A 25,393-nucleotide genomic window follows, 5' to 3' on the forward strand; every position below is an offset into this window, starting at 1 on the left:
TGTTAATATCTTTTACTGTAATCCAGCAGTGCACTATGAAAATAAAAAGGCCCATAAAAGCACTATTTACACGTTACAATCTCATATTTCCCAGTGAACAGGGACACAGAAGAAGTGTCCGAAATATATGGTTCCAACGTGTAAATAGTGTTTTTATGGGCTTTTTTTATCTATATATAAACATGTATGTATATGACATTGTCTAATATGCTCCCTTCCACGGAAACATTTCTTATTCTTTAACTCTTTTACAGAAATCACTTACGACGAACTTTCCAAAAGCCTGCCAAACGTAACGGTCATTGACGTTCGAAATCGCAACGAACTGGAACAGTGTGGACAGATCCCGGGGTCTCACTGCATACCAGGTATTATTATTATTATTATTATTATTATTATTATTATTATTATTGCAGAAAGGACCAACTTCTGTACTTTTATTATTATTCGAAACGAACATATGCTTTCATGAGGAAAAGCCGGTGGAATGCAGTACTCATTTTATGCAAAGATATGAACAATAGAGAATCAATAGCTACGAAATGAGGAATCAGCGTAAATCATAACACATAAACAACTTTTTACACTGAAATCATAAAAAAAACAGGCAAACAGATGAGAAACTATCCATTTTACTAAGAGGCCTATTATAGTAACATCAAACTTCAGTGGTAAATGATAATTCACTACGTACGTGGGAGTAATAGTAATATTAGTAGTATTAGTGGTAGGTAGTTTCGTTTGAAGTGGCTCTCTTGATTGTTCTAGTTTGACTTAGATTGTCCCCGTTCATATTTATATGCATGGTCTGCAGAATAAAGCATATGAGCAAATCCATCATGGCCTTCACAAAATGCTGTCAACTAGCTGTCTGGCCGTTGTACATCAAAACTGCCTCAGTATAACCTCGAATAATATTATTCGTCTTCACGCCCATTCTCAAGTTTTGTTTGAAGTTATTGTCTTCTTACCTGCTTTCTTGTCTTTTAATGCATACACACATTTCATGTAAAAGAACTCTGTGAACTACAGCTTCATGCAAAGGAATGCTTAATCTCTCTCTCTCTCTCTCTCTCTCTCTCTCTCTCTCTCTCTCTCTCTCTCTCTGTTAATGATGATTATGTATATGCTATGTTTTTCCATTTATGTGTTAAATATATTGATACTATCAACCAAGAGTGGCTAACTAATGTAATATCTAATTAGGCCTATCTTTCTCTAGCCAAACTACTCCAGTAATATGTTTTCTACAACAGAACTGGCTCACTCTAGAACTTCTATGAGTGGTGATAGATTAAATCTAGCTAGCTTGCTCTTCCGTTTGCACACGCTAGAGTATAATTGACGAAGATTACTTAACAGCCCTTTGCGTACCTTTAAAAACCAGTTGCATCTAAAAGTTCTACAAAGGTTGCTGAATATATTCCTTATCAGTTTAAAAGTCATTTCATGACACCAAAGGATGAAGTTTCATGGCAATATATTCAGTTTTGAAGAAACGCTTTCTGAACGTGTCTAATGTGGAACAGATCGACTCAAATACATTAATTAAACACTTACCGTGCTTGTACTGGTGGTTCATTGTGGTTTAGTGCATCCAGTCATGATGTGAACAGTGCCAAAGAATCTCCATGTACTTTTTGCCATCATCAGCCTCCATTCCACTTTTCTATTTAATTTCTCTTGGCAGTTCATCTGAAAGCGCAGATTGTGTCACTTTATTTTGATTTTAGATTCAGAAGCTTAATATCTCTGCTGTTCCTTTTGTAGCACTATCTCTTTTCTTCATGGCGGTATTCATTTAAAGACATTCCACAATTCGGGAAACCTTTCACATTGCCGTATTAAAAACATTGTTTGAGCACTATCCCGCTTCTATTTGTCACTGGATGACATCTCTATAGGAGCACTCTAGGTAAACGGGACAAATCTATTTTAATGAACAATTCCACCTGGAGCGGTCTCAAAGAGAGCTCAGAAGTGCATGTACATTGAAACAATCCTAGAAAGAGCAGAGAGTAGTTCTAGTTAGAGTGCTCTCACTTCTGATACATTAGAAAGCTTTAGTTGAAGCAAATCTAGTTTGAAAGTCTTCCTATCTCTTGCTTTCACAGGCAGATCTCCTTTAGGCTGTAATCGCAGAAAAGCTCTAAAAGGTCTCAAAACATTTTCACTGTGTATAGCCATTGCCTGGTTTGCTTTCATCAAACTTTCAGTAAGCTAATTGTCAAGAGATCCATCATTTCTAATGACTGTTCTAGGCTAACTGAATATGGCAGCATTATTGATAGGCTAGCTTCCCAGTGTTGTACCTTCTACTCCAGCTTGTTCCAAACTCCGATTTAGCAACTATTTTTTAAGACCAACACCACTCAGCAATACTGTAGTATCTGCCTTATCAATCTGTTCAATTAAAATTCATCTCTCCAAAATCCTTGAGTATTGCAAAAGAGAAGAGGAAGTAAGACACGACCTTGTGGCACTCTGGTGCTGACATTATATTCAAGAGACTAATAACCATCGATAAGCACACGACACTTGTTGCCTGGATGCATTGTTTTTGTCAAGAACACAATTTTGTAGACCATAGCTTCTCTGAATCTTCCAGAATATTCTTCCACGGACACTATCGAAAGATTTGGCAAATCTATGAAAGCTACATTAAGGGATTGGAGGAATTCAACACCTTGCTGTATTATATGTTTCAGCACAAAAGCTTGGGTATTGTATCCTCTACCCCGCCTGAATCCGGCGTCTTCCGCGCATAGTTTTCGATCAAGAGCTTTTTGAATTCTGTTCAGGACGACTAGGCAGAATAATTTTTCTACTAGTCCTCAGATCTCCGTTTTTTAGTTTCATAATTTCCAGGGTTCTGTGTATCTCTAAAAAGCTTGTTCAATGCTGGAACTGTCGTAGATGGATCTACCTTTAACATATCTGCTAATATTCTATCATTGACCTTAAAAACAAAATTCCTGTGCTGGGAATGGTGCATGTTGAAAGTACTTGATCATAACGATTTACTCTTTGTACCGCAGTAGCTAAATATACTTATTAACACTAATTATTGCAAAAGTTAACCTTAGTGGTAATCAAATGTCGACCTCGAATAGCTTTAATGTTTTAAGTAATTCTTTGCTATGTTACGCTTCTCTTAATTTCCTGCTATATCTTTCATATGATTTGTCAGGGTGCTATCCAACTTATTCTCAATCGCCTATCTTAGCTTAAAATTAGCTTACTAAAACTTGCAACTTATTTTGGCCAAAACTTTTTGTACAGTCTCATTCCTCCATGACCAGTTACATACTCTTGCAACGGGATAGGTAAAGCTTGGTTATATACCAGTTTTGAGAACTTCATGACAGTTCACAGTCTCCTGTCATTCTGATTAAAACAATACAAAGAACTCACGAGACTAGCCTCGATAAAATCATGAAACCTCAAGTGCATCGGTTAAGTTTAAGAAAAAGCTAATTTCACCATTCACACTGACCTAATTTATTTGTCCTTTTATATGAATTTAGAATGTATGAATGACGACCGTATTTATTGATGTATTGCTTTTTTATGCTATTTCAGTGACAGAGATCAAACTAGCATGTAGCCTAGACCCAGATTCATTCAGAGCAAGATTTGGCTTTCCAAAACCCAATTTCGAAGATGAGGTCGTCGTCTGCTGCAGAACTGGCGTCAGATCTAAGACAGCCTGCGATTTAATGGAGGCTAAAGGATACAAAAGACACAGGTAAGATATGTTCAGCTTCAAAGAGATGCAAAAGTCATAGGTAAGAGCGTGTGTAGCCTTCTTTAGATACAAAATGATATAGGTAGACCATGGTAGGTTTCCAAAGGATGTAGGTAAGTCCATGTCCAACCTCGTAAGGCTGCCAGGAATGTAGGTAAGCCCATGTCCTGCCTCCAAAGGCTGTCAGGGACGTAGGTAAGCCATGCTACCAGGAATGTAGGTAAGCCCATGTCCTGCCTCCAAAGGCTGCCATGGATGTAGGTAAGTCTATGTCCAGTCGGCAAAGGATGTAGGTAAGCCCATGTCCAGCCTCCAAAGGATGTAAGCCCATTTCCAGCCTCCAAAGGATGTAGGAAAGTGTGGGTAAGTGTAGCTTAGCTACACTTAGCTTCTAAGAGATACAAAAGACATAAGACAGTGATCTCTTGTGTTTACGTTTGAAATTATAATTATAATATAGTAACATAGCTTCAAGAATTTTATTTGATGTACGAAAATTAGGACGGACAACCTGCCACTCCAAGAAATCTTTCTGAAAAAGAAACAAAGTATTTTTAACATTAGAACTATCACTGAACAAGTTTGTTTAAACCTGAAACGCGCATTCTGAGTAGTCAAACAATTGCATCACACCGTTGCTTGTTACATCAGCTATAGAGACCAACTCCAAATTATGGTTTCTTTTGCCTTTTCAATAGAATATAGAGTTTAGACCAAAGACCAAGCACTGGGACCTATGAGGTCATTCAGCACTGGAAAGGAAACTGAGAGTATGTAGGTTCGAAAGTTGCAACAGGAGGAAAACCTCGCAGTTGCGCTAGGAAATAATTGTTAGGAGAGGGTGGATAGCAGTAGAAGAAAGATATGAATGGAGATACAGTAAAAGGAATGAAAGGGGTTGCAGTTAGGGGCCGAAGGGACCCTGTAAAGAACCCTTAGTAATGCCTACAGTGCACCCCGTGAGGTGCACTGACGGCACTACTCACCTACGGGGTTTGCCTATTTAATCTCAACATCACCAGCCAAATCAGTTTACCAATTATTATGTAATGTTATCACTTTGGGTGAAAATCTCTAAGAGATAGGAAACTGATAAAAAAGAGAGTTTTTCTTATGAGAGAAATTAGGCAGTCAGTACTGATATCAATGCACCATTAAAGTAATAAGCAGTAATGTAAACACATTGCTTTTAGAACGCTAAGTATATTATCGAAATGAATACATTGTGTACAGGGCTATAAAAGATTGCAAATGCTTCCAGAACGAAGGTTAACAGTTTCCAAAGAACTGTTTTGTGAATGTTTCATTGTTAAGGTTATGGTATTGTTAATTCCCTGACTTTCATCTTATACCGTTACAGAATATCTCTCTCTCTCTCTCTCTCTCTCTCTCTCTCTCTCTCTCTCTCTCTCTCTCTCTCTCCTTCTTCTTCTTCTTCTTCTTCTTCTTCTTCTTCTTCAGTACTGAGTTACATGAGTAGTTCATCAATGAACCCAAGCTTCCGAAGGAATTTTTGACAGGGCCTTTGTAAAACTAAGTAATGAAACTTTTATAAAGAGATTCATACCCAAAAATGCTAAGACTATTTAAATTTGCACATTTGTATTGGCCCTTCCGCCGCACAATGGCAAATCACTCCTGTCATCATCTGTTGTGTAGCTTTATCAAAAATACACTGATAACTACATTCAGCTACAAGGCACTTCATGTATCTTGTTTATGAATATGAAGCCAAAATTGAGTTGGCAGAGAGAGAAAGCGACGCTCCTGGAAAATAGGCGGTAATAGATTCACTTTTAATCCTGGTTTGGGCAAAAAGGTTTACAGCTAGACTTTTCCGAAGGCAAAACTTCACATATAACAAGTAAACACAATAGCAAAATGGTTCTTTCATGTAAGAATAGTCCTTTGCCAAACTAGCTTTGTTTTTTGGATGCAATTTTTATGTATCCAATAATTTTAAATTTTGTGAGTTGAATCTTGTTACAGGTTATGCATTACCACATTCTAAAAACTGTTACCTTGACTGAACTGTTATTTTTTATGTTATAAAAAGATCCATTCCCAAAAATTACATTATATGGTCTTCTCTATGTTGTAACAAGATCTGCCCACCACAGTAGCCCAATCTCATTTTCTTTTACAGGTTATACAGTGGCTCGTTCTCCGAGTGGGAGGAGAAGGGTGGAAGCGTCGTCAAGCCCGGTCAGCCTTACTACTTCGACAGTGACGACGAAGAGGAGAATGAGAACCAGAGGAACCAAAGGAAAAACTCCAACAATATGATGATACCAGGGAACCAGCAGTTCTCGGACTCAGAGAACGAAGAAGACAATTGCCAGAATTCTTCTTAAGAACAGTAACGTCTCGACATTTACCTCGCCCCCTTGTTGGCTTTTCGGGTATCGTTGTGACCCCTTGTGGTCCCTACCAGGTTCCCCAATGTCCATCTCAGTTTCCGGTAGTGATCACGGAAGCTGCTATGTGTTAACTGCTTCTGGCATTCATTGATAAAAAAAAACATTTTTAACATTTTTTTTAGCAAATTCATTTATATATACATAAATATTTGCATGTGCCCTCATATACATATATATATTTTTGAAAAATGCTTTCGACTCATGTAAGTGAAGCCTATGTGTCTATTTTGTGTACATGTTTCAAGAATCATGTTGTATCTATTTACTAACTTCATTTACACTGGATTTTAAGATTTGTAATCGACGTTATTTTTTCCCCCATTACCTCATGAATCATCGTGTAGAGATAACGTTTTTGACATAATATATTTTGATGACATTTTTGTGAGTTCTTTAAATAGCTCTCGTTACCTTCTAGATGGCACACTCTTGGTAAATCAGGGTTCAGGATTATCGAGTTATATTATGGATGGTAGATTGTGATGTTATCAAGGAACTCCTTCATAATCAGATAAGATTTAACCTACTAAAACATATTTACATGATATAACGCCAAACTATTTGCTGCGCGTCGAACGTCAGTGATTATCACGTGATGGTCGTTTAAATGTGTTACAAACAATGGTCTATGCCCTGGTCTGATTTCTCTTACTTGATGGTTTCCGTGGTGCTACGGCAGTGTGATATCTACCGAGCTATTCGCGACCTACCAAAAATTAGGATGCTACCTACCAAACAACCCAATTAAAGTTTATGGCAATTACTTCCTCAAACTATATACAAAACTATTTGACCCCTCAGGGGCTAGTACTACACACGGCGAAACAGTGACTCACCTGCAGTTTCGCTGTGTTTAGTACTAGCCCCTGAGGGGTCAAATGTAGAAAATGGGTGGTAGATATTATACTAATCATAGCACCGTTTCCGTAGTGGGTTAGTGCCATCAATGCACCTCATGCGGTGCACTGTAAGCATTCCTTAAGGTTCTTTGCAGCGTCTCTTCGGCTCTTAGCTGCAACCCCTTTCATTCCTTTTAGTGTACCTCCGTTCGTATTATCTTTCTTCAATCTCACTTTCCACCCTCTCCTAACAATTTATTCTTAGTGCAACTGCGAGGTTTTTTTTTCCTGTTATACCTTTCAAACCTTTTTACTGTCGATTTCCGTTTCGGCGCTGAATGACCTCATAGGTCCTATGCTTGGCCTTTGGCCTAAATTCTTTATTCTGTTCTTACTTGATGGTACACTAAGATAAACTTTACTGCCTTTTGGTTAATTTTTTTCGAATTTCTGATGACTAGGTAGTGGTCTCTCCTACCTCTTCCTTGCTAACACAGGGTGACCGTGTTGTTTTGTTTTCATCGGTAATTTTTAGGCCACTTCTTGATAAAGTGCTAAGAGAAAGTCGATTTTCCCATTGCTCTGCTCTGTAACGCCCTTCAGTCCATAATATCCCGTATTTACAAAGGGTAGATCACTAATTCTCAGACTGTCGGGTAAAGCATTAGTTCTTTTACTCCACTTCGGCCTAGTTGTGCAATTTTTTTCCTGCTCCAGTTTCCCCTCATTCTTATAATCGTCCACGTTTCAGAGGAACAAATTGCTCATTGTATTGTGTCTTTCTGCAGTGAAAATGGAGCAGAATGTTGTTCTAGCTCCAAAATCGGAGCAGATTGTTGTAGCTCAAAAACTTGAGCAGACTGTTGTAGCTCAAAAACCTGAGCAGATTGTTGCAGCTCCGTGGGAAAGCCAATTCAGTGGTCTCTAGTACCACCTGGTACTATCAACCAGACACTTTCATAAGAATGACCAAATATGATAAGATAAGCAATCCCCAGGTAGTGAGGAGGAACAAACAAAGATAGGAACTAATCTGAGATTCAGTTACTATGGAAAAGGATTGGATAACGATAGAAGGCGATATTCTGAGCGTTATATTCTAATATAAGAAGCGTAATGGTTATTGGTGATTATGAAGAAAATATTATGTTGGTATGAGTACACTTTCTATGCCCAAATCTCTGTACTTCCCGCATTTATTTAATTATCAGTTTATTCCCTTGTTAATCAGGGAAGTTTCTACAGAACACAGTGATAAGGAAGAAAAGAGCAAAAAAAAAAAAAATATGGAGATGAAATTAAAAAAACATAAATTAGACGTAATAAATAAATATATATATACATACATACATACATACATACATACACACAGTATATATATGTGTGTATATATATAAAATTATCGAACAATAGTTTGTTTGAATTAATATAAGCTCAGTTACAATTAAAAAAATACATAAGAATATGGATCGTATAAAATTAAATAAGACGATAAGTACAAACGTAAGCACAATAAAACAATCACGGGAACAAATACATACCTTTCAAAGCAAAAGTAATAAACAAATCAAAATTCATATAAACCAAAAGACCAGAGAACAGAAAGTATAGATGACAAAAATAGGCAGTAAACAGTAAGGGACTCGCCTACAGGCTGTCCAGCCCGGAATTGTCTAACGTGAGAAACCATGCCTACAACTGCAAACTCCTTATCAGATCTGTCTATTTCAAAATTATAGGTGTAGAAAAAGAACCTTCAGAACTGCTTTTACTTGAAAGCCTAAATATCTAACTGAGAGTGACTTCTCTCAATCGCCAAATATTGTCTATTGATTACCTAGTTTGGTTATCCATACTTCGTTTTCTGATCCGTTTGTTTATGAGTTTCAGTGTGTTTCTTACTTTTGCTCTGGAAGGCTGGTGTTTGTTAACGCGAGTGTTTTACTGTGTTTTGTGATATTACTTATTGTCTTATTTAATTGTATACAATTTCATTTTCATATTTGTCTTTATTTTTCAAGTGTAATTGGGCGCAGGTGTCGTTATTTATTCTTATATATATATATATATATATATATATATATATATATATATATATATATATATTTTTTTTTCTTCAAGTGTAATTGAATGCAGGTATCGTAATTTATTCATATATATATATGTATATATATATATATATATATATATATATATATATATATATATATATAATATATATATATATATATATAACTGCGTGCTGTGGCTCAGTAATAAGACTATGGGCTCATATTTGCAAGATCTGAAGATTAATCCCTGGCCTGCCGCCTTCTAATCAGCCCGGCTGCGAGCGGATACAGCGTCAATTAGGACCAAGAAAAACAGTATGGGTCCATCAAACTCATCCCTAGAACTTGCTGAAAACCAGGTGAAGAGGAAATGAAAGAGAGAAGCATCAGTCTTCAGAGCCATCTGAAGATTAATTTCCCACTTTCTGACATACAGCATCTGTAATCAGTGAATTCGTCTGAAAGATGATGCAAAATGCAAGTTCACTTAAAGGGGCTATTTGGTATTTCACTTGAAAGTGGCAAAGAGAAGAACAATGACCACAGAAGTACAGACTCCCCAGTTCTCACAGCTCAGCCATTCAAGAAGTTACTGTAGATTCGCTCTATAGTACTGCACCTAAGGTAAAAGGGTGTTGGTTCATTCAGTTCGTACCAATTCTCAGCGGAATATGTCTGAACGTAGCCGGACATCTTTTTTATCATACCAAGAGCTTTAACCCTTGACTCAGAAAGAAAAAATTCATGTATGGCAATGCGTTGTACCAGGTGTTAAACCTTTTACCCGGTTTTCAGCCCTGGACCAGTTAAATTATGGGTAAATTAGACTAGGGATACTGTTTTGTTTTTATGATACAAAATGTAAGGAAACACCGTTCGAACACTGGTTCTGTTACTAGCACTAACAAAAGAGTTCCAGTTCAAAGGTTCAGTAGAAGTAAACATTCATTTATAGTCCTGTAATGAAAACAAGTGTACATTAAAAAGGTCTGTAAGGTTAAGTAACCACCATTGTTAGCCTATATTTTATTCAAAATAAAATTTACCTGAATGATAGCAAAAAGCTATGGAAGGAAGGTTACCAAAAAAGCATAAAATGTCTTCAGAGCTATGGTGAGTCTAGAATGAGCACAGCCATTGTTAGCTCAGTTGTTAAATTTGCCCACGGTATTAAAATAGCATTAATCTTCCTGGGCTTGATTTTAAATAATGAAATGAGAAAATATACTAATTTCCCCTCAAAATACCAGGATGTAGGATTCTACTTCTGAGTGGATTTTCCAGGCGATACTGTCTCCAGGCAGTTTTGTTTTCCTCTTGTGCAGGTCCCCAATTTGAAGCTGGACAAACCCCTTTCTTGAACTTCTGAAAAAGGGAGAAGAATTTTTTTGTAATTTAATTGGCAAGGTCTCTTTTTCTTGTGCAAAAACTGTAAGGACGCTGTTCTAAATCACGATCACTTGCTTGTACTTAAGACAGTGCTCTTGCTTGACAGTAAAGGGCTGACACAAAATCTATTGTATCAAGCTTGAAATCAAGCAACACCCAGTTAGGCTTATTTTCTTGTTGATAGCATTCACGTCTAAACAAGATAGTAGGCAGCTACAAAACATTTCCGCTACGTGTTGTATAACTTTAAATAACGTTTCAGAATAAAGATTTACATCAGTAGAACCTGCAACAGTGCTCATGAGAAATTCAACCAGATTTGCTAGGTCTAGGTCAAAATAAAAAAAAAAAATTGGAAAAAACATGCAAAGAGGTTCCAAGAAAGTAAATACAGTTACCTTTCTCAAACTTCCTCCACCCGAAGCTCGACTCAAGTAATAGATCACATACGAAGGAATTGCTTGCATCGAGACGATTGCAGTGAACCAACCGATCACTTGCACCCACGTAGGAAAGATTTCGCCCCTATAGCTGGCTTGAACGTTCCCGAAGAAGAGATTCGTACTAATTACCTGTCCGGAAATCGATACCATGCTTTTAAATCACTTGACATTTTAAGAGCAAATTATTGATGTTCAGAAGTACTTATAATGATAATGATTGACTTGTAAGGTGCATAAATGATTCATAAAAAGGGCTTACAATCAGAACTAACGGAGAGATCACTAGCCAGGCGAAGTACCAGATGTAACTTATGCTGGTTTTCGTCATCATCTGCAGGTCACGCACTGTCCGTCCAGCGCCTGTGACAAGGTCAGTGAAATTTGTCGATATATAAATAAATAAATAAATTCATCGCAAGTCCGACAATTTATATATTTCTTTGTTTTATTAGGTGGATTTTTAAAAGGATTATTCTGTGCCACGTACTTATTATGGCTCTAATTCTTAGGATTTATATGATATTTATTTGTTTTTCCTTATCTTTAATTACTAGCCTTTTTTCATAAAGGCATCCGGTAGATGATTCCTCTGTAAGATTTGGCAATTTAAATTAATAATAATAATAATAATAATGAAAAAGCACAAGTAACAAAATTCCTTGGATGGTCTCAAAACTAACAGATGTTTCTGCCCTTCTCGTTTGCAAATAAAGAGGAACTGCAACCTACAATCATTGCAATTCTCTAGCCCCAGTAAAATGTACCAGCATAGAGTAAAAGACTACAGACTCACCATAAATGATGCCAAAAACAATCAATTCACACAGACAATTAAGAATGATGGTGTACGAAGCACAGAACTGGTCTACAAGCGTCAGCCAGTAGATGCCACCCTGTTGAAGAAAAGAAAATTTGAGTAATTTCATCATAAGGTTCGACGGATGGACTATCTTATTTTACTTTGTTAACAAAAAAAAAAAGCCAGATCTTGAGCAGCTGCCTTCTTAGGTAATGACGTAATTGACAAAATTTACCCTTTCCAAGGTAACATTTTCAAGAATCCTAGGCTAAGCAATTCACATATTCAATTATTTGGTCGTCTAATTCATATATAATAATAATAATAATAATAATAATAATAATAATAATAATAATAATAATAATAATCCTTACCCGTGTACAGAAAAGGAGAGTACCAGCAAGGGAAACCAAGCAAACGCAAGCGGTGATCAGACCTCGCTTAGGCCTATACTGGGGTAACTCGTCGGTGATCACCAGAACCGCCGTTTCCACGTGGACAAACTGAGCAGGGCAGCAGTAAAGAGTTTATTGTATAATTAGATTTACCATGAACTGATGTGACATAAACCATTTCATTGCGTTTATCATCGCCTACAGTTTTGCGAGTGTCTTGAACCAAGTCTACAGACCTTGTCTTGAACGTTATGGAAAAATCGGTTTCGCGATATTGACAAATGACTTTAGGTAGGTTTAGATTTTACTTCAATATTCATGGTGTTCAAAGGAATTGAATCGAATATATTCTGGCATGACGGCTTTATTTGATGCTAGTTATAGAGAGAGAGGGAGGTTATGTGCACTCTACTCACAATGGAATCGGATCCTACGAAGAAAAGGGTGAGGAAAAAGAGGAAAGACCAGACCGGTGCAGCCGGCATCAGTGACAACGCTTCAGGGTAAATGATGAAGGCCAACGACGGACCTGAAAGAAGAAAATTAAAATGAATTTTCGAACAAAAAAGAAATTCTATTGAAATTCACGCGCTAAGTTGTATTCAGCATAGTCCTCTGATACAGATATAAACTGCATAACCTTTTAGGACGATCATAATACTATACAGTCGTCAGGAACAATCAAGTACCAGATAGTCTAGGCTGGTTTTTAAGTGTAGCAACTGCAGATTTCCTCTTCCACACGGATGTAACATAACAAGTATACGAAAACTCGTCCAAAAAAATTAACACGATCTAACCTGCAGCCGTGACTTTATCGACGGTGGTGCCAGCTCTGTGGGCCATAAATCCCAAAACAGCAAAGACGACAAATCCAGCGAAGATGGAAGTCAGGCAGTTCAGGATTGGTATGTTGATGGCGTCTTTTATGCACTTATTGCTGAACTTGTTATATGAGCCCAGGGTTATCAGGACTCCATAGCCTGGGCCTAGCGAGTAGAAGATCTGAGCTGCAGCAGCTGCCCAGACCTGTTCCACAAAAACAATTTAATTAGCTGTGTCTAAAGTGATTTGTGTTGAGTTACTGAGCGTGAGAGTGACAGTGAAAATGGTGGATTTTTCACCACGATGGCACCAGTTGGTAATCTCACACCTAAATACAAGAGAATGTGGTGAACAGTAAAACCACCTATCTTTTCTAGTTTAAGGCTTAAGGTTTGAATGAAAAGAAATAAGTTTGTGCTTCTGAACAAATACAAAAATAATGTTAGTGCTTTGTGCAAGTTCTGTAGATTTATACTGCCATTTCCATAACCTTGGAAAGATCTGGACTGACTGGAAAATGTAATTTACCCTTTGTTAATAAAAAAAAAAATAGAAAAAAGCGAAAAAAATACAAGAAGCCATACCAAATAGCAGCATCCCGCATACCTTCAGTTCCAAAAGCTTGCTGAGGTCTGGGCTGAGATAATAGTAGATGCCATTCCAGGCTCCTGGAAGCGTCACTCCTCTGATCAGAAGGATGACCAAAATGACGTAGGGAAAGGTTGCCGTGAACCACATCAACTGTGGATAGTGGAAAAGGGGAAATAATAAGTAATATCTAACAATAATAGTGGAAACTATAAAAGATGGCTTTGTTATCAGGATACTGTGAATGGCATATCGCTTCAGCGTACCACTGCTGCACATTTTAAAAGTATTTAATCTTATATTCCATTCATAACCATATATATATATATATATATATATATATATATATATATATATATATATATATATATATATATATATATATATATGTTATTGAACAACTGTTAAAATAGTGAATACTGTACTTATTTTACCATAGTAGCTACACAGAAAAAATAGGCTTGAGATTATTCTATGATTCTCATTCAATATATATATATATATATATATATATATATATATATATATATATATATATATATATATATATATATATATATATATATATATATTCGATGTGTATGTGTATCATTTTATTTATTTGCTTCACAGAGAGAAAAAATAAATACAAAAGAACTGCACTGCAGACAAAAACTCTGAAGTTTAAATCACCTTTCCGAGGACCTTGATGCCTTTGAAAACACAGAGGAAAGTCATGATCCAGAAGAGTGTCGCGGCCGTCACCAGGGGCCACTGGAATCCGCCGAGGACAGTCACGCTCTCTGACATTTCCAGAATATTGCGGCTGGAAAGTGTAGATGAATGTGTGTTTGATCTTCTTGAAATTTTTGGTAAGAATTTTTACTGTCTGATATTTTTTATTTTTTTGGATTTTCTCAATACTTGTTAGTTTATGTTTTTGTTTCATTTTTAAAAGATTTTGTTGTCTCTGGCGGGATTCTGGTTCTTGTTAGTACCATAGTTCTTTTCTCAGTCATTATTTTATTTGCACAAGCCGTACGACTCGAGTGAAGTCTTGCTGAGGAAAATTATGACCTAATAATAATAATAATAATAATAATAATAATAATAATAATAATAATAATAATGAAGGAATAAATCCGCAGTTCTGTTTGGGTACAAATATATATAAAAATAAATCTAAACAGAGAGCTTTCGGGAATAAAGGGGAATCGAACAAATTCGCGAAAGCTCTCTCTTCAGAATTATTTTTAAACATATTTGTCACCATACATAACTGTGGATTTGTTTCTTCATTTCAGGACTCATGCTACTGTGTATTTTTTATAATAATAATAATAATAATAATAATAATAATAATAATAATAATAATAATAGTAATAATCAGTCATGAAATTAACTACAAATCAGCTTTGTTTATTCTTGTAGCTCTTTACGTTATGAAAGAATACAACACGACACAGCAATCGTACAAATTCGTTTCCTCCTTACGAATGTTATGGCGGTGTCCCGCAAGTAAATTGTCTGCAATGCTTTACCATCTTTCCGCAGAACTCGGCGCCGAATATTATTTGGTTTGTATTTGCAAAAAAAAAAAAACCGTACATGCTTGTTTGTTTCGGCGATGACCTACTGTACAATCACGGACAATTCGAATGCTGTTTGTGCAATTCTCAGATGCTGAAGGACGTTGTTTGACACCACCTTATCGACCCACTGGAACTAATCAGCGATAAGTAGTTTTTTTCCAATTAGCGATAAGATAAGTAGTTTTTTACCATGTTATCGTAAGTTTTCAATATATACAAGTGATTGTATATATTGATCGATTTCAGGTTTTACGAGATGAGATCAGTGGGTTACTAGAACGATTCAAAACGCTGAGAATTAAATGAATCATTAATTTATACATGGGGATTTATTTCTTGATAATGCAACAGCACTTGTATATATCATTTTATTAGACACGCAAGTAATAAGCAGAAAAGCTTAGCATTAAAGACAAACCCACAAAACACAGTGTATCACTGAAACACTTGATGGGTCGTATCCCACAAAAGGGGAAACGACCCAGTTTAATATTTATTAATATATGCTGTTGAAAAAGAGTAGAGTTGTTGTCTTAAAATAAAATACACTCAATTCTTTGACTTACTGAAAAAACTCGTCAGCTGGCGAAAGAAGGCCCGTAGCGCCTTCCTCTTCATCAGAGAAATTTCTGGAAGATGCCTGGAAAAGTAGGTTAAGGCAATGAAAAGTGTAAAAATACAGAAATTTTGAACTACTTTTGGGACCAGTCAAACAACCTGGACCACACTAGACTGTTGGTCTAGTCCAGCCAAATTAGGAAAAGCAAGTGAAAAAATTTATAATTCGTTGAAAATTGGTAAATGACTTCTTTACACACTTAGAAATAACATCAAAAGTCCCCATTAATCCACCAAGAGCTTCGTCCGCCATCTTGGAAAATGGCCCCCAAATTTCAGTTTTTCGTTATTTCTGTGAAAACGGTCGGTCTGACGAAAAAACTTGTTGAAGACACAATTAAAAAAATAAAAATTTTCTGCAAAACACATTCTATGCATATTTTCCCTATGAATGATCATTTTAATGATATTCAGAATTTTTTACCATTATTCAATTTTGTGCCGATCCTGACATGATTTATTCACTTCCTTTTTATTGCCTATCACTAATTTTTGCCTATTTTTTTTTTTTACACATTTTGGCACATTATTATAAAGTTAATTTATATATATCTCTTTTATTTCAGAATATAGCTTAATAATGGAGGGAATAATAGAACAAAATAGATTATGCCCGCTTGGGGAAGGCAGCTTAATAGAAAATGAACTGTTTATACTAAGAAAGGCATTTCAGCACTTGTTGAAGCAAGTACGAAAAGAGGAGATGATAAATGGCACGAGTGGGCTAATTTATCAACTGTACATGTGCATGTTAAGTACATAAAAAATTATACTAGAGAAGAGTATTACAGCTGTTTATAGAAAAGACTCAGCTGACCAACAGAAAAAAGGGTCGCCTATTAAACAGAAACTAAGATCAAAACAAACTGAATTTGATTTCAAGGAAAAATTTATTTTGCTTTTGAAGTTTGTTGTGAAAATACAGATTTGAAAAAAATGTTTTGGATAAAGCTAACGACCACAATGATGACTCGGGCAAATAAGTAAAAGCTGTGCTAATTGGTGTTCAGTGTTTGGTTGCAGAACAAGCTATAGATACCACGGATCATGTTGCAGTAAGTTTTTCTCTGTGAACAAGCAGCAGTTAAATCAATCAGGCAAGCGTGGACGACCTGAGGATGAAGATATAGTAACTGATTTGGAAAGGGTTTGTTCCTGCATGGAAGATAGTGAAGACTGTCAGTTTACTTTGCAGGAATTGCTGGATTTGGTGCTTCAACCAATCCTGCAAAATAAATGCAAAACATCTGAAAACCAAATTAGGAGAAAAGTATGGAAGTGATATAATCATAACCACCCTCCAAAAAAAAGACATATAGTATGTTTACGCAGTTCAGGACATAAATTGCTAAGTAATTCTTGGTATAACGAAAGACTGTACGGTGAGAAAGAAGAGCGATTGAGGATTGTTAGAACTGCAGCAGCTATTATTAAAGTGGACATCAAGTCAAAGGTGTATGACTCCTGCAATCATACATTACCTGAAGGACTCTTTAATGACGTTGAAAACAATGTGCCTGAGTCTCTTCAGGTGTTATTACATGAATTAATTGAAAAAGGAGGAGAGGGAGACACAGACAACAAACGCAGTTTATGTACTGCCATGGCTCATTCAGTCCTACAAGCAGTGAGCCCGAGGACTTTCGTCTCTCCTGTTCTACTTGGAGTTGGTGTTTACGTACATAGGAAATTTGGATCCAGACTCCTGGTGCATATTCTGCACAAAATTGGCTTCTCTACAGGGTATAATCAAGCGCAACTCTTTGAAGCGTCTTGCATGACGTCTACCCCTCCTACTATTCTGTCTGATAGTTTCATGCAGTTTGTTTTTGATAATGCGGATTTCGATGTGCATACAATAGATGGATTTCGCACATTTGACAGCATGGGGGCCGTTGAATGTGTAACACCAGCAGACTCAGTGGTTAGATCTGACGTAATTGAAAGACTAAAAAAAATGCCATCTGCTAAAGAAATTTCTTTGTGTTCGTCTATTGCAGTGAAACCCTTCAAGTCACAGTGAAAGTGGTCTGAAAAACACTGAAATTGAGTATCTGAGGGTATTTACATTATTTCCTAGTGATAAACTCGTAACATCATCTTGTCGTCTGTTATGGATGAGTGGAAAGTGGCTGAAATTTAAGGATTTTCCACACTGGAATGGTTTTTTGTAGGTTGTCACTAACAGTGAGGACTTTGATACAACGTCCATTCGCTTCTTGGCCTGCCTTAATTCAAAAGCAACCTCTTCAGAAGCAACAAAGTGTGTTACATTATGCAGCTGACACGCGTAGAAACGCGAATAAGAGTGTGACATGTGTTACATTTGACCAGCCATTATATTGGAAGGCAAGAGAGATATTGTCTTCTACCGAAAACAGTTTGAATTTAGATAATGTTTGCTTGCGACAACTGTAGGTAGTTTCCATCCCTTAATGTCATTTGTGGGTTCTGTTGGGTACATCATGGCTAGTAGCGGATTACAGGAAGTGTGGGAGATAGTTGATGCACCTAATGTACTGAAAAAAGTGCCAATATTTTCTATTGCACTTTCAAAAATTTGATATATCTCTAAAACTATCACTTGTAGAGAAAAATAAATGCATAGAGTTTTTATTTTTTTAGAGAATTTAATGTTCTTTAATTATGTACTTCATAGTAATTTTCGTCAGACCAACCGTTTTCACACACAAAGAAAGTGAAAAACTTAAATTTGGCGGTCATTTTCCAAGATGGAGGACGAAGTTCAGCGTGGACTGATGGGGACTTTTGATATGTTATTTCTAAGTGTCTAAAGAAGTCATTTACCAATTTTCAGCTTATTATAATTTTTCTATTTATTTGACTAAAATAGGCCTAATATGACTGGACTAGTCAGGGTCTTGGCATAATACCAGTGCCGCTAGCCTCAATAAATACGAAAATTATTCATGTTCACGACCAGAAAGTAATATAGTATCAATTACTCCAAATTTTGCTCACCAAAGTGCAATTTGCTGTGTTCCATGTGTTGTTACAGTGAGTCCAGGGAACTTCTGCGGACAGCGAGTGCCACATGAACAGAATCGGATACGTGATCACGATGCTGTACATCATCATGAAGATGTAGTTCAGTATGGAGCACGAATAACCAACTCCTGAAATGGGAACAAGAAGAAAATCATCATATAATACTATCAAACGTAACTGACTGAGGAATTCTCGCAAAATTGCCTTGATTCCTTGTAATTTTTTGCTATTTTCTAGCTTTACATTGCCCGAACAGGAAATTCTATGACACATCCAGTTCTGATTCCTTTAAATCTTTCACGATGTTAATGATAGTATGGAAATTGATTTTAAAAACAAGTAGAGAATTTTTATCTAAGCATAGTGGAGTCTCCATCGTTTGTTTTCAGTTAAGATTCCTGTGAATAATAATAATGTCAATTTTCCTCTCTGAGTAACTTCTCACCTGTATGAGATATATCTCATGTTCGGGGTCTGTCAGCTTTTCTTTCTAATGTTATACAGACAAGATGTATATCTCTCATTTTGTTTTCATTTTATATATATATATATATATATATATGTATGTATGTATGTATGTATGTATGTATGTATGTATGTATGTATGTATGTATGTATGTATGTATGTGTATATGATATATATAAATTGACTTGTCCCTGCTTCCGAGCTGCTGGGCCTAATCTTTTGTAAAGCCTCTTAAATATTTACCCCTGTTTTGATGGGTCTACTAATTCTTCAACTGTGTTGGATTCCAGGTATATATTTTCCTTTATATTCCCCATCTGTGATTTATACGAGCTTTCTTTGTAAACTTATTTTTATATTTTTATCAGTGTGCTAAGCAGCAAAAGGACAGTAAGTCGAAAGGCCTAGCACCACTCCGTCGCTTCACTTTCCTTCGTGGCATTGCCTGTAAATATACTGTATGTATGTATATTATATATATATATATATATATATACATATATATATATATATATGTGTGTGTGTGTGTGTATGTGTGTGTGTGTGTGTGTGCATTTGTGTGTATATGATCATTCAGTGGGTGCTCAAAAAAACACTAATAGATAATTTATTCCATCAGCTGCAAGTAAGCTGACCTGCTGTCTCCTCCTAATTATTATATGCTACATGACCTTCGGGTAACTGCATCAGAAGCAGTGTGTTCCATATTCTAAACAAGAGTAGTTTTAGACCAGAGGATCTCTTAACTTCATACTACTAATTACCTTGAATTATCCAACCATAAATTAAATAAGTACTGGTAAAGAATGGTTTAAAATTGATATCAGTTCTGCATAAAACAATACCACGGTGGATAATAAGAAACAGATTCCAACTGTAATGACCAAACAAGACCCTTAACTAACTTCCACCAACCCCACCTTGTGCTTGTTGACGGTGTTACAACGAGCTAAGAACTTGTGGTACTAGACACAGGTGTGATAGTAAGTGGTTCCTACCTTTGAACATCGGACACACGGAGTAGATTGTAAGGCATCCGCTCGAGGAGAACTGTCCAGTTGCCGTCTCCAACATATAGACAGGAATCCCCACCATCACCAGCATGGAAAGGTAAGGTATGAGGAAAGCGCCTGCAAAAAGAAAACGCTCAGATAATTCTTTTGTCGTCATAGCTTCTACGTTGTTAGGGTGTGTTAGGTAAAGCACTCTCACTCTCTTGGAGTGAGAGTGAATTTCTCTCTCTCTCTCTCTCTCTGTTGTTTAGGGGTCATGACACTTGCCTCATCAGCTAAAAAAAGGCCAGGGTTCGATTTCCAAGCAAGGCAATGTTTTGGGTTCGTTCAGTTAATTTACGATGTGCCTCTGTTGGCCTAGACATTGAATTAAGTACCCATTAGCTAGTCAACTATAGTGGGCCTCAAGCTTGGTAAAGAGGAACATGGGGCTGATGACCTCATCCCAAAAGATTTGCTTTTTCTTCCCCGTTTTCCCCCGTGTTTTCTTCGTTTCGGAACCAGATAAGGTTATTTATTTGCTGAGTTGGCGTTAAAAAAGGTAGCATATACAAAAACACGCGCACGCGTGCACACACTTTTTCTGACATATTTCATCATCTTCAGCAAACTCGGTATCTCCCGCTAAACTGAGCATCGATTAGCCAATATCGGGAGCAAAAATTGAAGCCTTGTATACTGGTATTAGCATGAAACTACCCCAAGGAACAAGCACACCTTTGCTTTGCCATCAATATGCCCTGCTCTGTGGCGTCCAAAATTTCGTGGAAAGTGTCAGAGAGCAGATAGGAAATACTCCTGCGTGACATAAAAGGAAAGCTCGTCATCTCACCTCCACCGTTCTTGTAGCAGACGAAAGGAAACCTCCAGACGTTGCCTAGGCCTATGGTGAGCCCGATAAGAGAGAATAGGTAATCCCATTTCGTGGTCCACAGCTCTCGCTTCTTATTCTTCTCCTCCTCCTCGCCTTCTTTCCTGTCTTCCTCGTTATCGTTTTTCCCCAATTCTACTAACTCGGGCTCGACACGAGTTTCCTCCAGTTCGCTGAGGTCTTGTTTTTCTTCTTCATTTTGCGCGAGGGAACTTGGCGTCTCTCCTGAACACGGCATCTCGTTGACCTGTGAATGGGTTTGAAACAATGTTACATTCTGTGGTTAGTTTTCACCCAGTATGACTGAGAAAATTGTTCGGTTTATTAGACAAACAACAGTACTTAAAGTTAATTATTTTATTCATCGGAATATTGTCTTCATTAACAATTTGTCGTGACAACACTGCTCATAATATCGGCTGCTGATTGGCTTAATTCCGTTTTATCCGGATGTAAACAAATAGACTGTTTTCTTACCAAAGCACTTATTCATATGAAAGACGCGGGATTCTATACAAAAAGAGCAAAATAATCAAAATGACTGAGTTACTACTGATATGCCTAAGCCATAAGCCATGAGCACCATATTCTTTGGAAGCTTGAATTTCAAGTCAATGGCCCCTGTGGGATTGTTCCATATGAACTGAGTTCATTTTCTGAATAATAATAATAATAATAATAATAATAATAATAATAATAATAATAATAACAAAGTACCGGTAAGAAATACTGGTAAACTTTTACGAACCAGAGAAGGGGGGCGGGAGCTGAAACTGAACTACTTTCGCTTTTATCAGTGTGGCAATCTGCTGTTATCCGGTGTGAAATTTCTTGTCTTTAGTAAGCAATATATGTTACGCAAGCATCCTTTAATATGTATGAAACTATTGTAAAAAATATGCCAAATGACTTGACTGCGTAATATTTCTATGATAGCGATTACTATGGGCATTTTATAACATTGCTCAGTTCTGTTACTTCTTAGAAGTATACATCCTGTTCGTACTACCATTGTCTATGTAGTTCTTCATCGGGTGGGTCGATATCGTACTCGGCTAGCACTCTCCTAGGACCGCGTTCGATTCTGCGGCCAGCCAATGAAGAATTAGAGGAATTTATTTCTGGTGATAGAAATTCATTTCTCGGTATAATGTGGTTCGGATTCCACAATAACTGTAGGTCTCGTTGCTAGGTAACTAATTGGTTCTTAGCCACGTAAAATAAGTCTAATCCTTCGGGCCAGCCCTAGGAGAGCTGTTAATCAGCTCAGTGGTCTGGTTAAACTAAGGTATACTTAACTTTTTAACCATTGTCTAACATGCATGTTTCTGTTACGTCTTTTTCGTCATATTTTTTTCTTTAAATGATAAATCATCAAGTCGTGAATAAAATCGTAAAAAAAAAAAAAAATACACGAGTTTTTCGGTCAGAACTGATAAGATTCCTTTCCAGTCCGAATTTTCCATACTTCTTTAGAAGAGGATAGAAACGTAATGTTTTGTATATCCGTACAGTTTGGGACAGATGCGTGTTTCTTGTTAAATCCACTTATGAACCTGATGAGATCTTCCGGTCGACAATTATGTGTAGATTTCGTGCCCCTTTCACATATCCATTTGGACGTTTAACTTATGCATTTGGTTAGTGTCACGATTATAAATGAGAGATTATATTTCGGACATGACCTGATAAAAACATCAAACCAATAAAAATATAACAAAAATAAAAATGATAAAAAATTTTAAAAAATAAAAACGAAAAAATGTAAAAATTAAAAGTAAAATGTTAAAAAGGCAAATGATAAAAATATAAATATTTAATAGTAAACATAATATAAAATCAAGAAAAACACTGATGCAGCTTCGCAACACGACAATTTCCTGAAACTTTGACAAAGCTATTGTAGTCTGACAAAACCTTCCTGACTCTATACCAAAGTTCAATGCGCAAATGTATAATGGACAATACAGTAATAAATGATCAACTGTATCCTCAGTCAGAGCTAATTAACTTGATCAGACAGATCACGCATTGCAAGGCAAAATGTCCCTGAAAGTGCGTCCGTGCTACCGTAAAATAAGTCATAAATGTGTCGGCAAGTATCGCATACAAATCACAAACAGGTTAAAAAAAGGCGCCAACTTAAATTGCAGAACGATTCCATGGTAAAAGCTGGACACTCGTATGAAGCACTGGTTAAGACCACCAATAAATCGTTGACTTGTATCTAACCTGTTTGTGACATGCGTGCGGTAAGTGTTAATGACTCTTTTTACTGCAGTATAGACGCATCCTAAGGATAGAAAATTTTAACTTCGAATTTTGAAACGAAAATGCACCAAAAATTCAACAACTTGTAACTTGTGACAAAAGATTTCATGAACACTGTGAACTCGAACAAAACGGATATTCAATCTTATTGTCACTGTTTTGAAACCTCTGACCTGCTTTGTTTCTTTCTTTTTCCTTTTTTTTTGAAAGCTGGCTGCAATCACGCAACACATAAATACAAATATTATTTGTAACCAGCGGCATGGCGACTCGCCAAGTTAATATATAAAAGTGGTTAATATAATTTCAAAGTTATATATACAGTAAGGGGTTAATGAGCATTCGCCAACTCAGCTCAAAAGTCCTCGGTAACTACGACTAATTTTCTTCAGTTCCACGACCATTCAATTCAAGAAATAATGACAGGTCTCTTATTTGGAAATTGCCCAAATGTCTTCATATACCCCATGTCCTAATGACCTTATCTACCCTGTGTCTTTTTGGAACTAGAAATAATAAAAAAATTGATTAAAAAAATTAAGAGTGATTGAAACGAGAAGTAAAATTTAAATAATTACAAAGTCTAGTACAAGAGAATTAATAAGAAAAGCATTTCCATAATCGCCATTCAATATTATTATTATTATTATTATTATTATTATTATTATTATTATTATTATTATTATTATTTCCTATGGTATTCGTCGGCATTGGTGCTGTTTGTGGGTTTTGGTTCGATAATACAATTTTTTTTTATATTTTTTGTTCTTGTTATTCTCCGACCTCTGACCTTGATCGACCGTTCAACGATGAGGGAACAAAAGTCAAAAAGTGCCACATATATCACGGGGCACAAAAGTTAAATAAAAAAGAAAGAAAGGAAAAAAACTTTCTTCGGCCTGCTGTTAAACACACACACACATTGAACTAGGCGCTTTAAATTACTATACTGGGGCCACATCGCAAAGCTAATTTGGATTTTCGAATTTCCTTTAGAACAACTGTTGGATTCTCCTTCACCTTAGTCTCACTGACATTCATTTCCTCAGTAGGAAAAAGTGTCTCCTTAAAAATGGAATTTTACAGTTAGTGCCCTTTGAGTTATCAGTAACCCCGTTCACATGAGAAGTTAGGAATTATGATACTGCAATTTCACTTAGTTATTTAAGATTGTAACATATTCATCATGCAGTTGATGCATATCATTATCTAATAGCTATATTATGAATCTGAACATAGCTGAAAATATCACTGTGAAACCAACTACCACTGGCGAACCCTACGTTCATTGCTCTGACCTCGAAAGGTTATTCTGAAATAATTTCATACTTTACAGTTTTTCACGCTACTTCTTTCCCACGCCTGTCAAAAACTGTATTCGCTGCTTACAAATCGCTGTAACGTATCGTTGCAAGACGCGGCCACGACTTCGGAGAAGGACGAACTGATTGGCACTGGCTTGGAGTAGAGTCTTCCCCAGACCAGTATATACGATCTTGCTTGCTCTCTGTACCTTCGATAAGTGGACGACTGCATGGCAGCCTATTCCTGGCGAGTTTAGTCCTCTCTCTCTCTCTTCTCTCTCTCTCTCTCTCTCTCTCTCTCTCTCTCTCTCTCTTTGAGTTAAAGACGCTTGCTTCAAAACCAGACTTCAGAATAATAATAATAATAATAATAATAATAATAATAATAATAATAATAATAATAATAATAATAATAATAATAATAATAATAATAAAATACTTTCCTTCGACTCTAAAATATTAAGGTACGCGTTCGAAATTTAAAAATAAAAACAACTAGATATATCACAAAGAAAGGAACGCAATATTTGTTTTTTCCTTACCGATTTGGGCTCCCTGCGTTGCCCAGGAGCGAAAGATATATGTAAAAATAATAAAAATTTCTATCAGTACGCCTCTAAAGGGTCCTGTTTTAAAAAGTAAATCAGAATCGTTAACCAGTGAATCTGTCTATCACTCATTAAGTTTTATTCGGATTTGTCCCTAAGTTCAATAGATGCTTATAAGAGAACGTGAAGAAGTGGAATGTCTAATTATTTTTTCCATTTCAATTC

The 25,393-nt window shown here is 36.4% G+C and overlaps 2 protein-coding genes and 1 long non-coding RNA gene across 4 annotated transcripts in view; 2 read left to right on the forward strand and 1 right to left on the reverse strand.

Annotated features, from left to right (window-relative positions):
- LOC136835157 (rhodanese domain-containing protein CG4456-like) overlaps nucleotides 1-6,551 on the forward strand; it is a 28,702-nt gene extending 22,151 nt beyond the window's left edge. Inside the window, exons 2-4 of the mRNA XM_067098367.1 lie at nucleotides 255-368; nucleotides 3,583-3,748; nucleotides 5,895-6,551. Coding sequence (XP_066954468.1) covers nucleotides 255-368; nucleotides 3,583-3,748; nucleotides 5,895-6,102 — 488 coding nt within the window. The 3' untranslated portion in view covers nucleotides 6,103-6,551. The remainder of the gene's footprint in view (nucleotides 1-254; nucleotides 369-3,582; nucleotides 3,749-5,894) is intronic.
- A 3,518-nt stretch (nucleotides 6,552-10,069) lies between these two features.
- The window catches only part of LOC136835158 (sodium-dependent proline transporter-like), an 18,898-nt gene continuing 3,574 nt past the window's right edge, over nucleotides 10,070-25,393 (reverse strand). The window contains exons 1-14 of one of the 2 annotated variants that reach the window (XM_067098369.1): nucleotides 24,706-24,815; nucleotides 21,007-21,292; nucleotides 20,160-20,291; nucleotides 18,669-18,823; nucleotides 15,635-15,708; nucleotides 14,170-14,302; nucleotides 13,516-13,650; nucleotides 12,885-13,113; nucleotides 12,501-12,613; nucleotides 12,064-12,192; nucleotides 11,684-11,783; nucleotides 11,150-11,250; nucleotides 10,846-11,019; nucleotides 10,070-10,423 (exon numbers count right to left, since the gene is read on the reverse strand). In XM_067098369.1, coding sequence (XP_066954470.1) covers nucleotides 10,286-10,423; nucleotides 10,846-11,019; nucleotides 11,150-11,250; nucleotides 11,684-11,783; nucleotides 12,064-12,192; nucleotides 12,501-12,613; nucleotides 12,885-13,113; nucleotides 13,516-13,650; nucleotides 14,170-14,302; nucleotides 15,635-15,708; nucleotides 18,669-18,823; nucleotides 20,160-20,291; nucleotides 21,007-21,283 — 1,890 coding nt within the window. In that variant the 5' untranslated portion in view covers nucleotides 21,284-21,292; nucleotides 24,706-24,815 and the 3' untranslated portion in view covers nucleotides 10,070-10,285. Of the gene's footprint in view, nucleotides 10,424-10,845; nucleotides 11,020-11,149; nucleotides 11,251-11,683; nucleotides 11,784-12,063; nucleotides 12,193-12,500; nucleotides 12,614-12,884; nucleotides 13,114-13,515; nucleotides 13,651-14,169; nucleotides 14,303-15,634; nucleotides 15,709-18,668; nucleotides 18,824-20,159; nucleotides 20,292-21,006; nucleotides 21,293-24,705; nucleotides 24,816-25,393 lie in introns of those variants that run through there. The other variant, XM_067098368.1, reaches the window with a different exon arrangement.
- LOC136835159 (uncharacterized) lies at nucleotides 14,110-18,305 on the forward strand. The gene is made up of 2 exons (XR_010852005.1): nucleotides 14,110-14,348; nucleotides 16,253-18,305. It is a non-coding gene; the product is annotated as an uncharacterized lncRNA (long non-coding RNA).

The sequence above is a fragment of the Macrobrachium rosenbergii genome, chromosome 55 (assembly GCF_040412425.1).
Source record: "Macrobrachium rosenbergii isolate ZJJX-2024 chromosome 55, ASM4041242v1, whole genome shotgun sequence".
Lineage (NCBI taxonomy): Eukaryota > Metazoa > Arthropoda > Malacostraca > Decapoda > Palaemonidae > Macrobrachium > Macrobrachium rosenbergii.